A 15,873-nucleotide genomic window follows, 5' to 3' on the forward strand; every position below is an offset into this window, starting at 1 on the left:
GTACCTTAGTTGCGGTACACGGGATCTTTGTTGTGTCACTCGGGCTCTTCGTTGTGGTACACGGGCTTCTCTCTAGCTGTGGCGTGCAGGTTTTCTCTTCTCTAGTTGTGGCACGCAGGCTCCAGGGCATGTGGGCTCTGTAGTTGCGGTGTGTGGGTTCCGGAGTGCGTGGGATCTGTAGTTTGGGGCATGAGATCTCTAGCTGAGGTGTGCGAGCTCAGTAGTTGTGGCGAGCGAGCTTAGTTGCCCTGCGTCATGTGGGATCTTAGTCCCCTGAACAGGGATTGAACCCGTGTCCCCTACATTGCGATGTGGAGTCTTTACCACTGGACCACCAGGGAAGTCCCTGGGCTTGGTTAATTTTAAGTCATCTCTCAGGAGATCAGAATGAAAAAAGAAAATTTAAAAAGAGGGAAAGAAAAACTAGGAGTTACCCAAAGAAGTACTCCTGTTAAGAAGTTTAAAATTCTTCTGTGATGTCATTTTTGATTGAGTTGCTTTGCATACTAAGTGGGTTTTCTTCTTACTCAGTGCTCACTTATACAGCAGTACTCTTTAGCGGGCACACGTAACTAGCAGTGAGTTTGAGTGAAAAAATTTCTTTTGGTTTTTCTCTCCCTTGTCCTCTCTTTGTTTCTTCTGTTTTCTCCTTTCTGTCACCCAATTTCCTAAAACACAGAAAAGTGTGATAAAGAGTTCCTCTTTTGGGTGATAGAATGCCAGTCAGTTCAAATTCCTTGGGGTTTAAAATAGTATCAAATAATTATCTATCTAAATAATGGCTACTAAATAACTATCCAGTCAGAATTAATTGGTTTCCCACTTTCTCTACGTTATTTAAAAAGAGAAATTTCTGATGCAGTGTGTATCTTGAAAATGTCTCTCCGTTTTATCTTCTTCCTCTTAGATTACAAGGCTTTTGAAGAGGCAGCTGAACATTTCCAGCCGTACATCAAATTTTTTGCTACTTTCGACAAAGGGGTAAGTACCTATGAAACCCCACTTTAACCGCTTTAAAGATTGAACTTCCCACCACTTTTCTTTTGGTCACATTAACCATCCTCTATCCATTAACACTTTCTCCAGAAGTGTTAGAAATATGGCAGTAAATATGGCAGTGAATAAGAGATGAGTATGAAGATGATTAATTCAGAATCTCTATAAGGGTATTTCTGAAAGCATCCAATAAAGAGAGATGAACCACTCTTTATCACCTTCAACACTAAGAATGGGAAGTGTGTGAGCCCAGAGTGTGCCAGGACACTGGTCACTGCTTCCTTTTTGTTTAGGGCCATCCTCTGCCTTCCTGGGGTTGCATACTTCCCCCTCTACTGGGTCAGGATGGGGGATGAAGTGGAGAGGAGCACTGACCATCTGAAGCCCTGGTGCTTCAGAAAGTTACTTTCATCCTCAAGAGAAGCTATTGATGTACTTGTCTGTAATTCAATGGATCTATATTTTCTGCATGTGGCAAGTTCTTTTTTAAGCCAAAGAACAGCAGAGATAGAGGGATCTTGAATCAATGGGTAATTTATCTGGGGTCTACTAAGGTTGCAGTACTCCATTCTGGCTCCAGTTACTACTAAGATGGCTACTTATTAAGTATTTTCTGTGTGTTGGGCACAATTTGATATATTGCATCTATACTATTTCTAATCCTTTAAACAACTCCACAACAACTCTGAAAAGTAAAATACCCTGTTTCCCAGATGAGAAAAACGATTTAGCAAGGTTAAGTAGTATCCAAGGTCTCCAGCGAATTAGTAGTAGTGCTGAGATCACAATTTAGGACAATCTTTACCTAAAACTCATGCCATTTCTTCTGTACCACACCATTAAGCAGAAAACTCTGTATCTGCCCTTGAGATTCAGGGTGCACACCCACACACCCACATTCATACTCACATCCACACAACACACACAGAACACACATACACAACACCCATATAACCACACACAGTACACACACTCACACAACATACAAGCATAACACATACCTCCTCACACAATCACACTCACACCCACACATATATAACACTCCCAGTGCACATACATTCAAACTTACATCCACGCCCTCCTACACATACGTACCCCAACTAAAGCCCTAAATCACAACGTTTACTAGAACAAATAAATCTAGGACAAACTAAATCCTGATCAAATCCAAGTGGTAAAAGTTGAAAGTAAAAAAAGGTAAAAGTTACTCCTACTGAGGAGTAAGGCATTGAAGAACAGTGCTCATGGGCCTTGCTACTTTGAGGAGTTCAAGTTTTCTGTGAAAAACAAGAGGCAGCCTGTAGGTGCTGGAGCAGGGAAGGAGTATGGTGAAAAGAGATTGCATTAAATATATAGACATAACCACTTCTATGGATCTGACCCCACTCTACAAGCCTATAATCCAGACGGGAGCTCTATAATCTAAGTAATGTAATCTAAACTTGAAGAAAGTTTACCCTAATGGTTTGGATTAGAGTTGGGAGAGAGCTTGAACAAGAATATCAAAGGGAATAATAACTATCATTTATTAAGTACTTTTTATGTGTCAGGCTGTGTGCTAAGAGCTTTACACAGGTTTTCTCATTTAATCCTCTCAACACCCCTGTACAAGAGGGATTAGGATTCTCAGCCTACAGAAGCTGAAACCAAGGCACCGAGAGATGAAGTGAGCTGTGATTTGCTCAGGGTCACACAGTGAGTAGGTTAGGCTGACTTCAAAGTCAACTGCTCTGTACTGCTGCACCCCAGAGAGAGAAACACTACGTGTCAAATGATTAGCTGCCGCCTGGCACGTAGTAAGCACTCAGTAAATGTTAGCCAGTACTATTGCTAAGAAGAGGCAGTCCTCTAAGCCCAGGAGGATGGAGGTTGGGAGGGGATATTAGTAGAGAAGGGGAGGTCCAGAGGAGCCTAAAGGAAATTCATCGCTGGCGTTTGGTTACGATGGGCCAGGAGTGAATAAGGTGGCTTCTGAGGAAAGAGAGAGTCTGAGGAAAGAGAGAGTCAGGTGGGCAAGCCAGGCCAAGCAAGAAAGCCTCAGTTCTTAGAAGGCTGGTCCAATGCTGAGTTCAGGGTAGTGTCTGTTTTTAGGTGTGCCTCCCGGCCCGACCATATGGCTTCATATCTGTGGACCATGAAGAAGGTGAGGTCGGGCTATAATCAAACACTCAGAAGGTTCTTCACTAAAAACTCTGTAAGACACTAAGTCATAAGTGCCCTTGTTCATAGAGACTTGTGGGATTTTAGAACATTTATAAGGAGAGAGCTGCACTCTCTACCTCTATAGACCTGCACTCTCTACCTCTATAGAGAACACAGAAGGAAGAGCTGTTTCACTGAGCGGACCGGATCGTGCCATTTGGGACTTGAGAACCTGCACTCATCAGTTGCGGGGTGGGGGAAACGGTGGTGTCCAGAAGCCATGGCTGTCCCCAGTCCAAGCCTCAGTGGTGTCCAGCAGGGGGCGCTAGAGCAGAAGAGGTGGGTGGAAGGACCTGGTTGTGAGACACATCCTAGGGAATCCCAGAGGGACCTGGGGAAGGGGAGGTGCTTTCTAGACGTTTGAAGTCAGGAGAGGCAAGGGCCCGGGAAGCCCTAATACAGTCCCAAAGATGACAAACTAACTGTCAGAGGTTGAGATGACTAGAGGACCTGGCCTCTGTTGACATGAAGGAGAGAAAGACGAAAGAAGACACACCAATAACTTAAGATCCCAAGTCTCTGCTTCAAGACAGCAAAGATTGTAAAGCTACTGAAAACATTAGGAAATCTAGGAAGAAGAATCTATATATAGGAACATAAGATGGGGTGATGAGCTCTAATCTCTACAAGCTGGGAAGACATTCAACTGGAAGGATCTTTCATTTATTGATTCATTCACTCACTTAGCAAGCATTTATTGAGTGTCTGTTATGTGCCAGGCACTCTTCCAGATGCCAGGGACACAACGTTGAGCAAAACAGATTCCTATCCTTGTAGAATTTAGAGTTTAGTATATGGGATTGGTGGGTAAGGTCTGGGAAAGGAAAAGACGGGAAGACAGAAAGTAAGTAAACAACCCAATAAATATATTATAGTAAATGTATTATATGAGTTAGAGAACTGTCAAGAGGACGAGCTATCAGGGCCGCTGATGTAGATTTGGGAGTTCAGTAGTTTCCAACCACTGTCCATGTTGGTATGCCCCAAGGAGCTTTTAAAAGCAAGGATTCTTGAGTCCCATCTGGGAAATTTGGATTTTTCTAGCATTGCGACCAGGCCCAGAAATATGCATTTTTCTAAAAGCTCCCTGAGAGATTTTACCTGGCACACAGGTTTGGGACCAGCACTGATCTGTGGATCTTGATCCTACATCAAGCCACACAAGGGCCTAACCTCCCTGAAGCAAATGGAGCAAGAGTGAGAGGGCTAAGGATGGTGTCCACTCTGTGGCACCTCGCAGCCTGAAAAATGTCAGTTCTAATCATCTCATGCTATCTCCCACCGGCCTGTTCTTTTCTTGGAGTGAACAGTGAGAAGCAAAATCATTTTTTGAACCATATTGGTCCAAAAGAAGCTGTGATTCTCTAAAGAAAGTTGATGGGCAAGACAGATGTTGAGAAAACCTAAATTCATTGAGTTGTTTTCATCTGCAACAACCAAAATGGCTTGCTAACTTGTAGAAAAACATCTGTTATCAAAATTCATACACATGCAAATGGCAAAAAAAATTGTACTTTGTAACTTTCTTGTCTTTGGCATACTCCACTCCAACTATTTTTTTTTAAGTACAAAAGAATTCATTATACGGACCTCTTGAGTTTTTAATAGCAAAATCCATTCTTACCATCCATGAAACAGGTCTCCTCCCAGAACAGAACCTTGGATATAGTAGACCCCACTAAATATTTATTGAAGGAATGAAAGAATCAATGCCTCAATCAATCAAATCTCCTTCAGTCTTTACCATCCAAGATACAATTAAAAGAATGGAATTCTCTGAGATTCAAAAGGAGGAAAATCTATGGTATTGATGGGGATATAGTGAACAGGTCTCTGGAAAATTTTGCTCAGGGTTCCAAAGACTTAAACTTACGAACATCATAATCCAACTTTACATTCATGGTCTTAACACTACAGACCCTAACATACACACACATAAACACATGCACACTCAAGTGCATAGGTGCGTCTCCACTGCTTACCTCAATGGAGGGCCTGATGAGCTCCTTTTCACCTTCAGGAAGCCTTCGTTCTAGCAGACTGTGCTAGGGATGAACTGATGAGAGCATGTTACAAGAGGTAGAAGGAAACCTCTCACTGTGACATGCGCAGTGTCAAGGCAATATTTAAAGGGACATAAATTCCTTTCTGTACAGTGTCAAGAAGAAGGTAATTTTCAGATGAGAGGAAAGTTGGAACGGAGGCAAATTGTTAGTTGAGAACAATTTGAGAACTCAAATTGTGCCTCAGGTCTGTCATTTGTAAAATAAGTATAATAATATTTCTTACCTCATACAGTCAAAGTGGGGATTCATAAAGTAATCAACTGAAAACACTGCAGCAGTGCCTGGCACATAATAAGCACTCCATATGTTTGCTATTATTAGTTTTTGCTCATCTGCTCACTTCCTACTTCATATAAACACAGTTTTCTGGTTCCTAGAATATGTAGTACGTGAACTCAGAAAACCAGAATCCAATGTCATTTTCAAGCCCCTTCTATGATGGGCCCAGCTTTGTGAAGAACTGTGCGTAAACCCAAACAGTGGTTGTAGAGTTGCTCTTTCCTCCCCTCCTCCAACCACACTCCTCACCCCCACCCCACTGAAGAGGGTAGAAAGTAAGAAAAAAAACCCACACCTTCTTGTCCTTTAAAACCAAATCAGCATGACCATTAAATCTCTTTGACTGCGGCTCTTAACACAGCTTGTTTTCGTTAGCTCTGAGTAGGATGTTGGTATTTCTTTCCCTTAGGTCCTTAAGAAATGTCTTTTGGAATAGAGTGACCTGGATGAATAGCAATTGATGACAAAAGCCATAGGGATACCAGTGTGTGCTCAGAATGGACCTCCTTGTGTAACAGCTTATGTAATACCCAGTTCCTCCTCGTCACCAATTAGTCACGGCTGCCCTGGGCCTCCACGCTGTTGGTTACCACCACAGGGCGTCAGCTCTTAGGCAATTCCTCTTTATTTTCAAGGGAACCACTGTTCATCCCTGTGCTTTCTTGGACCACAGCTTTGAACTAGAAAAGAATGACATTTGGTTTTCTACAGAGCGTTGCACATTCCAGGCCTCTCAAATCATTTCACAAAAGGAGATGAGAGTTCAGCAGCTCTGCAGGCGAACACAGCAACCATTCTGCCCTGACCAGACCGCGTGGCCAAGTTAATGAAGAGCGCAGATGGCTCCCAGGCTATGGGCTGGCTCCCCATGCTTTTTATTTGGTACAGCGTGAGCAACTCATCCCAGCTTGCTGGGTACTAACCCAGTGTTAGCACTGAAAGTCTGAATCCTGGGAAACCCCTCCACTCTGGACAAACCAGGATGGTGGGTCACCTTCTGACAGGTAACTAACCAGGCAGTTCCCAGAGCCTGAGAAACCATAAAACAAGCCCAGGACTGAGAGACAACCCTTGGGCCAATGCTTCAACCAAAATAGCAATTAGGGTTTATGAGCTGATCGAGGACAGGTTCCTGAGTTGGCCTCTGATTCTGAGTACCTGTATGCTTTAAATGGTTTCTGTCAATTGCCTGTTCTATCAAAACTGATTCAATTAAATCCATACATCCCAGGACACTGAACATGATCTGTTGACATTTGCTTCCTCCTCCAGCCCCTGGCAAATACAGTAGAGTGGTGGTGATAATGGAATTAAATTTCCCACCTTTCATTCTGACTGCTCTCTGGCCCTGATTGGATCTCATTTGCCAGGGAAGTTTTTTTCTATCTGTCCTTTGATCACAAAAGTAGATCGGTCCAGCCAGATGGACCGATGAGTTAGGTGATGAGTTCCTATCATTTCAATGTTTAAGTAAAAACCATGCATACACTTTCATGTCTTTTGCAGAGAACACACACACTTGTAGCCGGACAACCCATTGCCACTCTAGACTAGTGTTCAAGGAAACTATTGTCTTACTTCTAACTGTTACAGGTTGCAAAGAAATTGTCCTTGAAGATGAATGAGGTTGACTTCTATGAGCCATTTATGGACGAGCCCATTGCCATCCCTGACAAACCCTACACAGAAGAGGAGCTTGTGGAGTTTGTGAAGGAGCACCAAAGGTGTCCCAGATGGCATGCAGGGGTGGGGGCAGGGGGGATTCAAGGCCTGGGAGATGGAGAAAAGCCTCTTAGTCCTACCATTTCAGACCCCCAAGGGCAACAACCTGGAGTTAGTAACCGAGCAGAACTGAACTCAGTAGTGTGGCTTTGTTGGTCATTGATCAGCGGCAGGGATGTTGCTATATTTTCTGAATATGGGTCTACACTTGCAAACAAGGTTAGACCACCTCCCTGCAGTGAGGAAATCACCTCATACAGTAGGATGTAAGTAAATTCTACAATGATAATGATTTAGTGACAGCCTCCTAAAGTACTATGTTAGGTGCTTTTGGAAACTATATTACCGACTCTTCAACATTATGGGGTAATTATTATCATCCTAATTTTACAGATCAAGGAATTGGGCTCAGGGTAGTTGAGTAACTTAGTCAAGGATGAACATTTTATGCCTAGAACTTCTGGGAGGGGAATCGTTGATACCATCAGCTCTAGCATGGATCAGCAAGCTTTTTCTACAAAGGGCCAGATAATAAATATTTCAGGCTCTATGAGCCAGGTGGTCTCTGTTGCAAACACTCAATTCTGTCGTTATAGTGTGCAAGCAGTCGCGGGCCATATGTAAACAAATGGGTGTGGCTGTGTCCCAAAGGGAGTTTATTTATAAAAACAGGAGCCATTGGCTGGATTTGACCCACCAGCTGTAGTTTGCTGACCCCAGCTCTTAAGGGAGGGACAATACTGGAACATGGAATATGGTGGTGGTTCACCCTCTCACCCACCCACCCTCCCCTCCACATGCTCACATAGGTTCGTTGAACCTGGAGCATCATGATTCCATCACTCAGTCAGCTTGGTCCCTCCAGGGATGCAGCACCTGGAGGAACAAATATCAACATGTCTAACAGTATTTGTCAACATTCAAAAAGAAATGAAACCATGAGCAAAAGATAGATCCGACCTGCTCCTCCCTAAAGGGCTTTTGATGGATGACCCTGGTGCTAAAACAACTGTAGTTCTGGGCTGTTTCCTCTCCTGGGTCTCCTCATTCTGGGCCTGCTCTGGGTTCTCAGGAGTGGCAGCTGTATGTGAGGAGGGAAATGGCTTCTTGGCCTGGGAGTGAGCTGACTCCGTGCCCTCTGACCTATGATTTGTAATAGATTTTATAATCCTTGGATCAAATGGGCCCATGAAAAGGCTGAGAGCTTTAGGCCCAGCTCTGTGTGTGACACAACAGGGTCAATCTGCTCTGTCTGCTTAGGGGAGACAACAGGTACGTAGACACTCTTGAAAATGGACTAATATCTCATTCTACATTTCACTGTGCTGAGGCTTTGGGTGTCAGCCAAGGTAATCCCTACTCAACAAAGCTCATCTTTTTTTTTTTTTTTTTTTCAGACCCACTCTACGTCGCTTGCGCCCAGAAGATATGTTTGAAACATGGGTAAGAAAGTGGCAAACTCTTTCTGCTTTGTAGAGATGGGTATATTCCCCAGGAGGAATACCCCTTTGAGTTCCCAAACTCAAACCAAGTCTTATTTGCCTGGAGTGGATGTCTGGATGGTGGAGAATTTGAAATGTGGACAATATCACACTGAGTTACAACCCAGTTCTTCTGGGCTGGCCAGTAGGCAAAATTACTCTGTCTCTGAGTTCATTTCCTAGAGTTTCTACTGGCTTTCATTCACTGGCCACCAGAGACCCAAGGTCACATGGTAGAAGGAGCTCAGACCATGAGTTACATACAGACTTGAGCTCAAGGCCACAGTCTGCCACCTAGTAGCTTTGCATCGTAGATCAAGTCACGTGGTCTTTCTGAGCTTTAATTTCTGTATCTAAAATCAGACTTTTTGTAAGTATGAAAGGTGTGAAGAACCCAGACATAGGGGGCACTCCATTCATGCATGGTAGCTGTTTTTGTAAATATCAACTCAAGGCACTGGAAAATGCTGAGTCAGACTGTCCCCTAGGTCTGTGTCACAGACAAGACGTAAGGTGGGTCAAATTGCATTAGAAAGAGGGCCTTGGAGATACACTCCCCCCACCCCACCCCCCAGCTTTATACAAAATTCTGTAAACAGTAACAACCAAAGTCTATGGAGCATTTTTCAAAGCATTTCATGCATCTTTTTACTTGGATCTCTCAACAGTTCTAGAAAGTGATATAGAACAAGTATTATTTTAGCTTCCTGGGGAAACTGACAATCATACAGATTAGATTAATTACCCACGGATACATAACTAATAAGCATTAGATCTTGGGACTTAAATTTAGACCACCTGGGGCCAAATCTCATTTCTCCAGTATACCTCCTAGAGTGGGCCACGTCCCCATAAGGCAACATTCTAGCGGGGAGGGGGCAGAAAAGGATTAACATGGAAGCATATATTTACTCTCTAACTCAGAGTCTAAAGTGACAGATGAACAGAACCGTGGAGTAACTTGACACCCTCTGTTTTACTGGCATGTAACTTCTTTGGATGTCTGAAGGTAGAACAAACATTTCACACCGAAGGCAAATGATCTGGTCCTGAGGAGAGAACTATAGAAGAGCAACACAGCACAATAGAAACATCTTTTCCTAACATTTAAACCTTTCAAAAATTTAACCTTTAGGAGGTCTCATTATTAGATTTAAAAATAACAAAAAGCATATAACAGTGCTTTGAAAATAAGATTCCTTTTTAAATTATTTTTGCTTTTCACCTAAAACAATTTCAGACTTATAAAAAATAGTGCAAAGAATTCCATGATCCCTTTACCCAGATTCCCCAAATGTTAACATTTTACTCCTTTTGCTTTATCACACACTCTCTTGATAGATATACAGATTTTTTCCTGAACTGTCTGAGACTAAGTAGCAGACCCAATTCCCCTTTGCTCCTATATACTTCAGAAGTTGTCTAAAAACAAGAACTTTCTCTTATATAATCATGGTATGCTTATCAAAATCAGGAAATTAATACTAATACAATTCCATGTTTAAATTGACCAGTTGTCACTAATATCCTTTATAGCAAGAGAAAACATTTGTTTTTTCCTGGCCCAGGATCCAATCCTGGATCACAGGCTTATGTTTGGTTGTTATGTTACTTCAGTTGCCTTTAATCTGGAAGAGGTCATTGGTTTTTGTCTTTCATGACACAAGGTACCATTTTAAATCGAGAGTGATTATTACTGTTCCGTTCTGCTATGCCTTTATCTTTACTTCTTCTTCTTACTTTGTTCATTCTTAAGAGATAAGTCTCTAGGCTCCTGGAAGGGAGACACTGCAAAACTAGAACCCTTCTCTCAGGCCTTTCCTCACTGACATAGCAGTATCACATCCCGAACCACCACACCATAGCAGGAGAGGTCCTGTCCCCTCCTTCACAGACACCCCTAATCCTCCACACTGCCCTGAAGAAATGCTCTCTCTCCCATATCGGAGGTAGATGTTCAGAAAGAAAGTTCACTGCCTGGCTTCACTGGAACCCATTCTCTGCTTTCTTTTCACTTAGTAAGATACAGCTGTTGCTATACTATAAGGTAACAGTGATGGCTCACATTATTATATATTCAATTGTTTTCTAGTTGGGAAAGGGCTGCGTATTGAAGTTAACCAGGTAGAGAAAAGGGCAACCAGACTGGTTTACTCCTTTCCAACACCTCATCATGGAATACCTACGTGATTCCCCAGAAGCCCTAGCCAGACCTAGTCAGCCCCTCATCCAAGTCTCCAACTAGGGAGGGAGGGCAAGACAGGCCATCCAGGGTTATCTTCACATCCTGAAAAAGGAGGAGCAGAAATCAGTCTGTCAGAAGGCTCTTTGGGGAACCCCTCTGCCTATCCCCAACCCATCCACATGTACCCACCCCCAAAGCAGCATCTTCCTGGGCTACTTGGCCATAGCAACTTAAACCCCACATGTTGGGGAAAGTGACCAGCTCATGAACTTTAAAGTCTTTATCTTCAATACCCACTTCCTTAGACATTGCAAGATATTTAAATAAAATAGTAAAACTAGGTAGAGCTAAAGCAACTATTGACTTTCTTCTCTCCCAAACTCTACAGGTTTTTAAAGCAGCAAATCATAGAAAACACATAACTTATTATTCCTAAAAACATTATGCCTAGTAATATTTGCTGTGTGAAAAATCAGACAGCTATTTTTTTTTTTTTTTTTTTGCGGTATGCGGGCTTCTCACTGCTGTGGCCTCTCCCGTTGCGGAGCACAGGCTGCGGACACGCAGGCTCAGCGGCCATGGCTCACGGGACCAGCCGCTCCGCGGCATGTGGGATCTTCCCGGACCGGGGCATGAACCCGCGTCCCCTGCATCGGCAGGCGGACTGTCAACCACTGTGCCACCAGGGAAGCCCCAGACAGCTATTTATTTATTTATTTAGAATACTCAAAGAATGTCGAGGTAGAGCAGGGCGGTCCAGACCCAATGCTGACCTGTCCTTCCTCTTTGAGACTCCACCTTCCCACCAGCTCTCCATCCTAGCAAATGGCCAGCCAGGGTCCTTAGCAAAAGCCCACAGAAATGGGAGTCAGCAGTTCTTTCTAAAAGAATCTTCCCTTGGTTGCAATAGGCAAGTAATCCCCAGAGGGGGGCAGAGAGCTCCTCCAGATGAGCCCCTGCACCACTTCACTGCCCCTTAGTTAGGGAGTCTGACAGTTTTAACTGCTTCTTTTTTTCCTTTGCATCTCTTCATTCAACATGAGAGCAAACATTCAACCAAGACTGGAAAGAAACAGAGTTAAATATGAACAATGGTAATTGATTGGTGGGTAATTGATGTTTCATTTCTCCTTGGTATCTCTAATATTTGCTAATTTTCTTCAAGCGGTATGTAAGATTTTTATCACTATATTCTTTTTTTTAAGTCAATAAACATTAAGAAGAACCTATTACATTGTGCTAAGTACGGAGGTTATAAAAATAAGCCTTGCTGTCCTGTCCTTAGGAATTCGAGGTTAAGTAGATGAAACAGTTGCAATAATACAACACTAGCCCAGTATGCTTGCCGCCAAGACAAAGGGACATACAAAGTGCTAGGGAATCTAGAGTAAGGTATTCACCAAAGTAACTCCCAAATTTCCACTTCTTTGGGGGATCTGGTGCTCAGCCACTTTGTATAAAAGCCCCTTCTTGGCCTCTTTCAACTTAAGTAAGAGCCACTGACCAGAGTTTGCAACATCTTCTGCAAAGCCCGTGGAGAGACAATAGATTTAAGGAGCCCATTCTGCTGTTGTTCATAATGTCAGGGAGGAAAATCTTTCCTCTACCCTCTTAGGTTCATTTCTTACGGCCTACAAATTAACCTGACAAAAGACAGATTGGCAAGAGAGAAAAAAAAAAAAAGATTTAATTAGCTATTTATGCATGCGAGTTCACAAACGAGATTCAAGGAGGGGCTTATATACCATCTTAATGGGGAATGGGGGGCGGGTAGGGGCAGAGGAGCACTTCTGGGAGAACGAAATGACTTTTTGGAAAGATAAATGGGCCCTTAGGAGATGAGATGGCAGATATGATAGTTTTGTGATAATGTCTATCTGAGAAAAGAAAATTAGAGTGATGACAAGTTCTTTGGGGAGGCTCTACTTTTAGGCAGATAAAAGATTTCAGGAATTCAAATGCCTTCAGCCAAAATAGTTTTTATGCCACAGTGGCTTATTCTGGACCCCTTCAGTGAGAAGGAGCATGGGCTTTGGGGCCAGACGGAACTGGCTTGAATCCCAGTTGTGTCACGTACCATCTCATGCCTTAAGGTAAGTCACTTAATTCTTGAAGCATTGAATAGGAATGAGACTTTGATTTGCGATGTATTTACAAAGTACTGATACAGAGGGTGGCAAATATTATTGTCTCCATTTTCATCATCATTACCATTTTAAGCCATAATGCCTTCCCTCAGAGAGCTTGCCATCTGGTTGAGAAGAGATTTGTGCAATTAAAAAGGTTATTTCTGGGCTTCCCTCGTGGCGCAGTGGTTGAGAGTCTGCCTGCCGATGCAGGGGACACGGGTTCGTGCCCCGGTCCGGGAAGATGACCGCTGAGCCTGCGCGTTTGGAGCCTGTGCTCTGCAACGGGAGAGGCCACAACAGTGAGAGGCCCGCGTATCACAAAAAAAAAAAAAAAAAAAGGTTATTTCCAAGGCAAGGTGATGACTAAATGGGTGATCTGGGCAGCAAAGGCTGTGGGGTTCAGAGAAAGCCCCTGGGGTATTCTCAGGCCCGTGGGTGGTCAGCTCGGCTCTTCCTCCCCCCATGCACGTTGGATTCGCATCGAGTAACCCTGACTTACTGGCTTGTCCGTGGATTCTTGCTCTGTGAGTTTATTACTGAAAATACTGAAAACACCTGGCACTAAGCAGCGCCTGCCTCTTTGCAGGTGTTCAATACAGGTTTGTGGGCTGAATCTTTGAGACCCACAGAGAGAGAGGCTCTTTCTTTGGGTTACGTATGGCTCTCCATCCAGGGACCACCTCAGGCGTGGGGAGTGACAGCTGTATTATAAGCAGCCTCTTAGCAAACGAATATGGATTCTTAATTCTAAAACCAATTTCCAAATGCATTCTAGAAGGGCACACAGAAATGAACAGAATTAACACTGCTTACTTCCAACTGATGGCAGGAGACAGAGACACGGGGCAGCCTAATGAGAACTGATCAAGATATTCTGTCTGGCGATAATAGCAAATGTAAAATAGTGAAACCTCAGACTCCCCTTCTGGTTGCTGTCGGATTTGTGTAATAAACCTGCACTCGTGCACGCGCGCACGCACACACACACGTTATCTGTAAAATTCAATTCCCCAGAGAGTCTGACCATGGCAGTGCCTACTCTCTTGTTTTTAATAATAATATTTTCCATTTAATCTCTCTTAGACTATTTGGAGGTTTTTGTCCATTCCAAACTCAAAGGGGAAAAATTAGCATTTAGATAGGATTGCACCAGCATTAAAATCAATTGAAATGGAAACAGAGATCATGGGAGGGTTGAGATGCCTGGAGTTTTTTTTTTTTCCCTAGGATGATTCTGATATGACACATTCAGGGCATCCAGTGAATCCCTCTGCTGGTGTCAGTGATAATCATATTCACTTGGGTTTGTCCCCGGTGTCTCGTTCTCACACAACTTCCTCTCCAGGTCTTCTGAGGATCACATTTCCCAAAGAGGGGTCCCTCTAAGCTCTCGCTTCTCCTTCTGCAGGAATAATCAATGCAGAGGAGACACAAGGCACATATATATGGTCGTTTCTGCCCAGGACATAGAAACATGGAATGCCACTTGCTTGTCCATGGATTTGAAATACTCTCTCTAGATTCTTTACCTCGTCCCAGCCTTCACATCCACACACACTTTTACTGTCACACCCTCAACCTTCCCTAACTCCAAATTCCAGACTCTCCCTGTAGCCTCCCACTTTCATGACATGTTTTAGAGGCCTATCCTGCTTTGGCAAGCTTGGGTTCCAGAGCAGAAAGGACCCCAAGGAAACAGCCTGGAGGTCACAGTCAGCAAGGCGTCCCCTACTGACCACACAGGTTCTGCTCCTTCAATAAGAGATGTCTTAACAGGGAAGCACTACACTTGCATATGATCCTCGTGTGACCAAAACAGATTCACATCCTAATTTACTGCATAGGGTCCTGTCCGCTGCCTGTTTGGGGACAGCTTCAGGATCTGTCAGCAGCATTCGGAAGTTTCCACAATCTGGTATATCGCCGATTATATTTGCTGGAGGTGAATTCTTGAGAACACAGACGGACGTGCGCACTCACTGAGCTGTGTCCAGAATGCTTGTTGCCCTCAGAGCTCCTGATAAACCAGACTCACATTCTTCCTCATTTTGCCTTTTACTGCTGCTCTCCTGGACCCACCAGCCCACCGGGGTGAGGCCCCTTTAGTGCTAATGTCTGTGTGCAGTTGGTGTTTCCCTGTCTTGCAAACCCACTGATCAAACTCCACACATTCCTCCCAGGGGCTCATCAGTATTCCTGTCCTGAATGCATGCCCTGCTCGGCTCTTCTGTGCCCCTGCGTCCACCCCCCTCCACCACCTCCCATTTCCATTCCAGTCTCTGAGTCTGTCCTTGGTACCCCTCTACCCAGGAGAGTAACTTTGATTCTTTTCTCCCATAGGAAGATGATTTGAACGGGATCCACATTGTGGCCTTTGCGGAGAGGAGTGATCCAGGTAGGAAGCCCCCTGTCTGCTCCTGTACACCTTAAGCCTGACTGACCTCTCACCTTTGTCAGCCCTCATCCTCTCTTCCGTCACTTCCGGGTTTTCGCAACCGCAAGGTATCGGGCGCCCCCTGGTGGTCGCCTGTTAGGGACGACTCCACCTTCAAATGTGCACACAGCTAACAGAACGTTGAACCTCATTCTGCCTACCTGTCCAACTAGGAAGAAGCACCAAGTACTGAGGTTGAGGATATTAAAACGTCCTAGCTTTAAGGATGTGTGTGTGTGTGTGTGTGTGTGTGTGTGTGTAAACGTCTGTTCACATTTAAAGTTCATTTACCAATGTTGTGACCTAGCCTATGTGAATCACAATCCTACCTTAAAATAACAATCATGTACCCTTTGGTCTGAAAAATATTGTCTGTGCT

General features: G+C 43.9%; 1 protein-coding gene across 1 annotated transcript in view; it reads left to right on the forward strand.

Moving 5' to 3' along the window:
• The window catches only part of CASQ2 (calsequestrin 2), a 63,636-nt gene that overhangs the window by 33,267 nt on the left and 14,496 nt on the right, over nt 1-15,873 (forward strand). The window contains exons 5-8 of the mRNA XM_030869352.2: nt 908-981; nt 7,137-7,267; nt 8,663-8,708; nt 15,401-15,455. Of these exons, the coding sequence (XP_030725212.1) occupies nt 908-981; nt 7,137-7,267; nt 8,663-8,708; nt 15,401-15,455 (306 nt within the window). The remainder of the gene's footprint in view (nt 1-907; nt 982-7,136; nt 7,268-8,662; nt 8,709-15,400; nt 15,456-15,873) is intronic.

The sequence above is a fragment of the Globicephala melas genome, chromosome 1, assembly GCF_963455315.2.
Source record: "Globicephala melas chromosome 1, mGloMel1.2, whole genome shotgun sequence".
NCBI lineage: Eukaryota > Metazoa > Chordata > Mammalia > Artiodactyla > Delphinidae > Globicephala > Globicephala melas.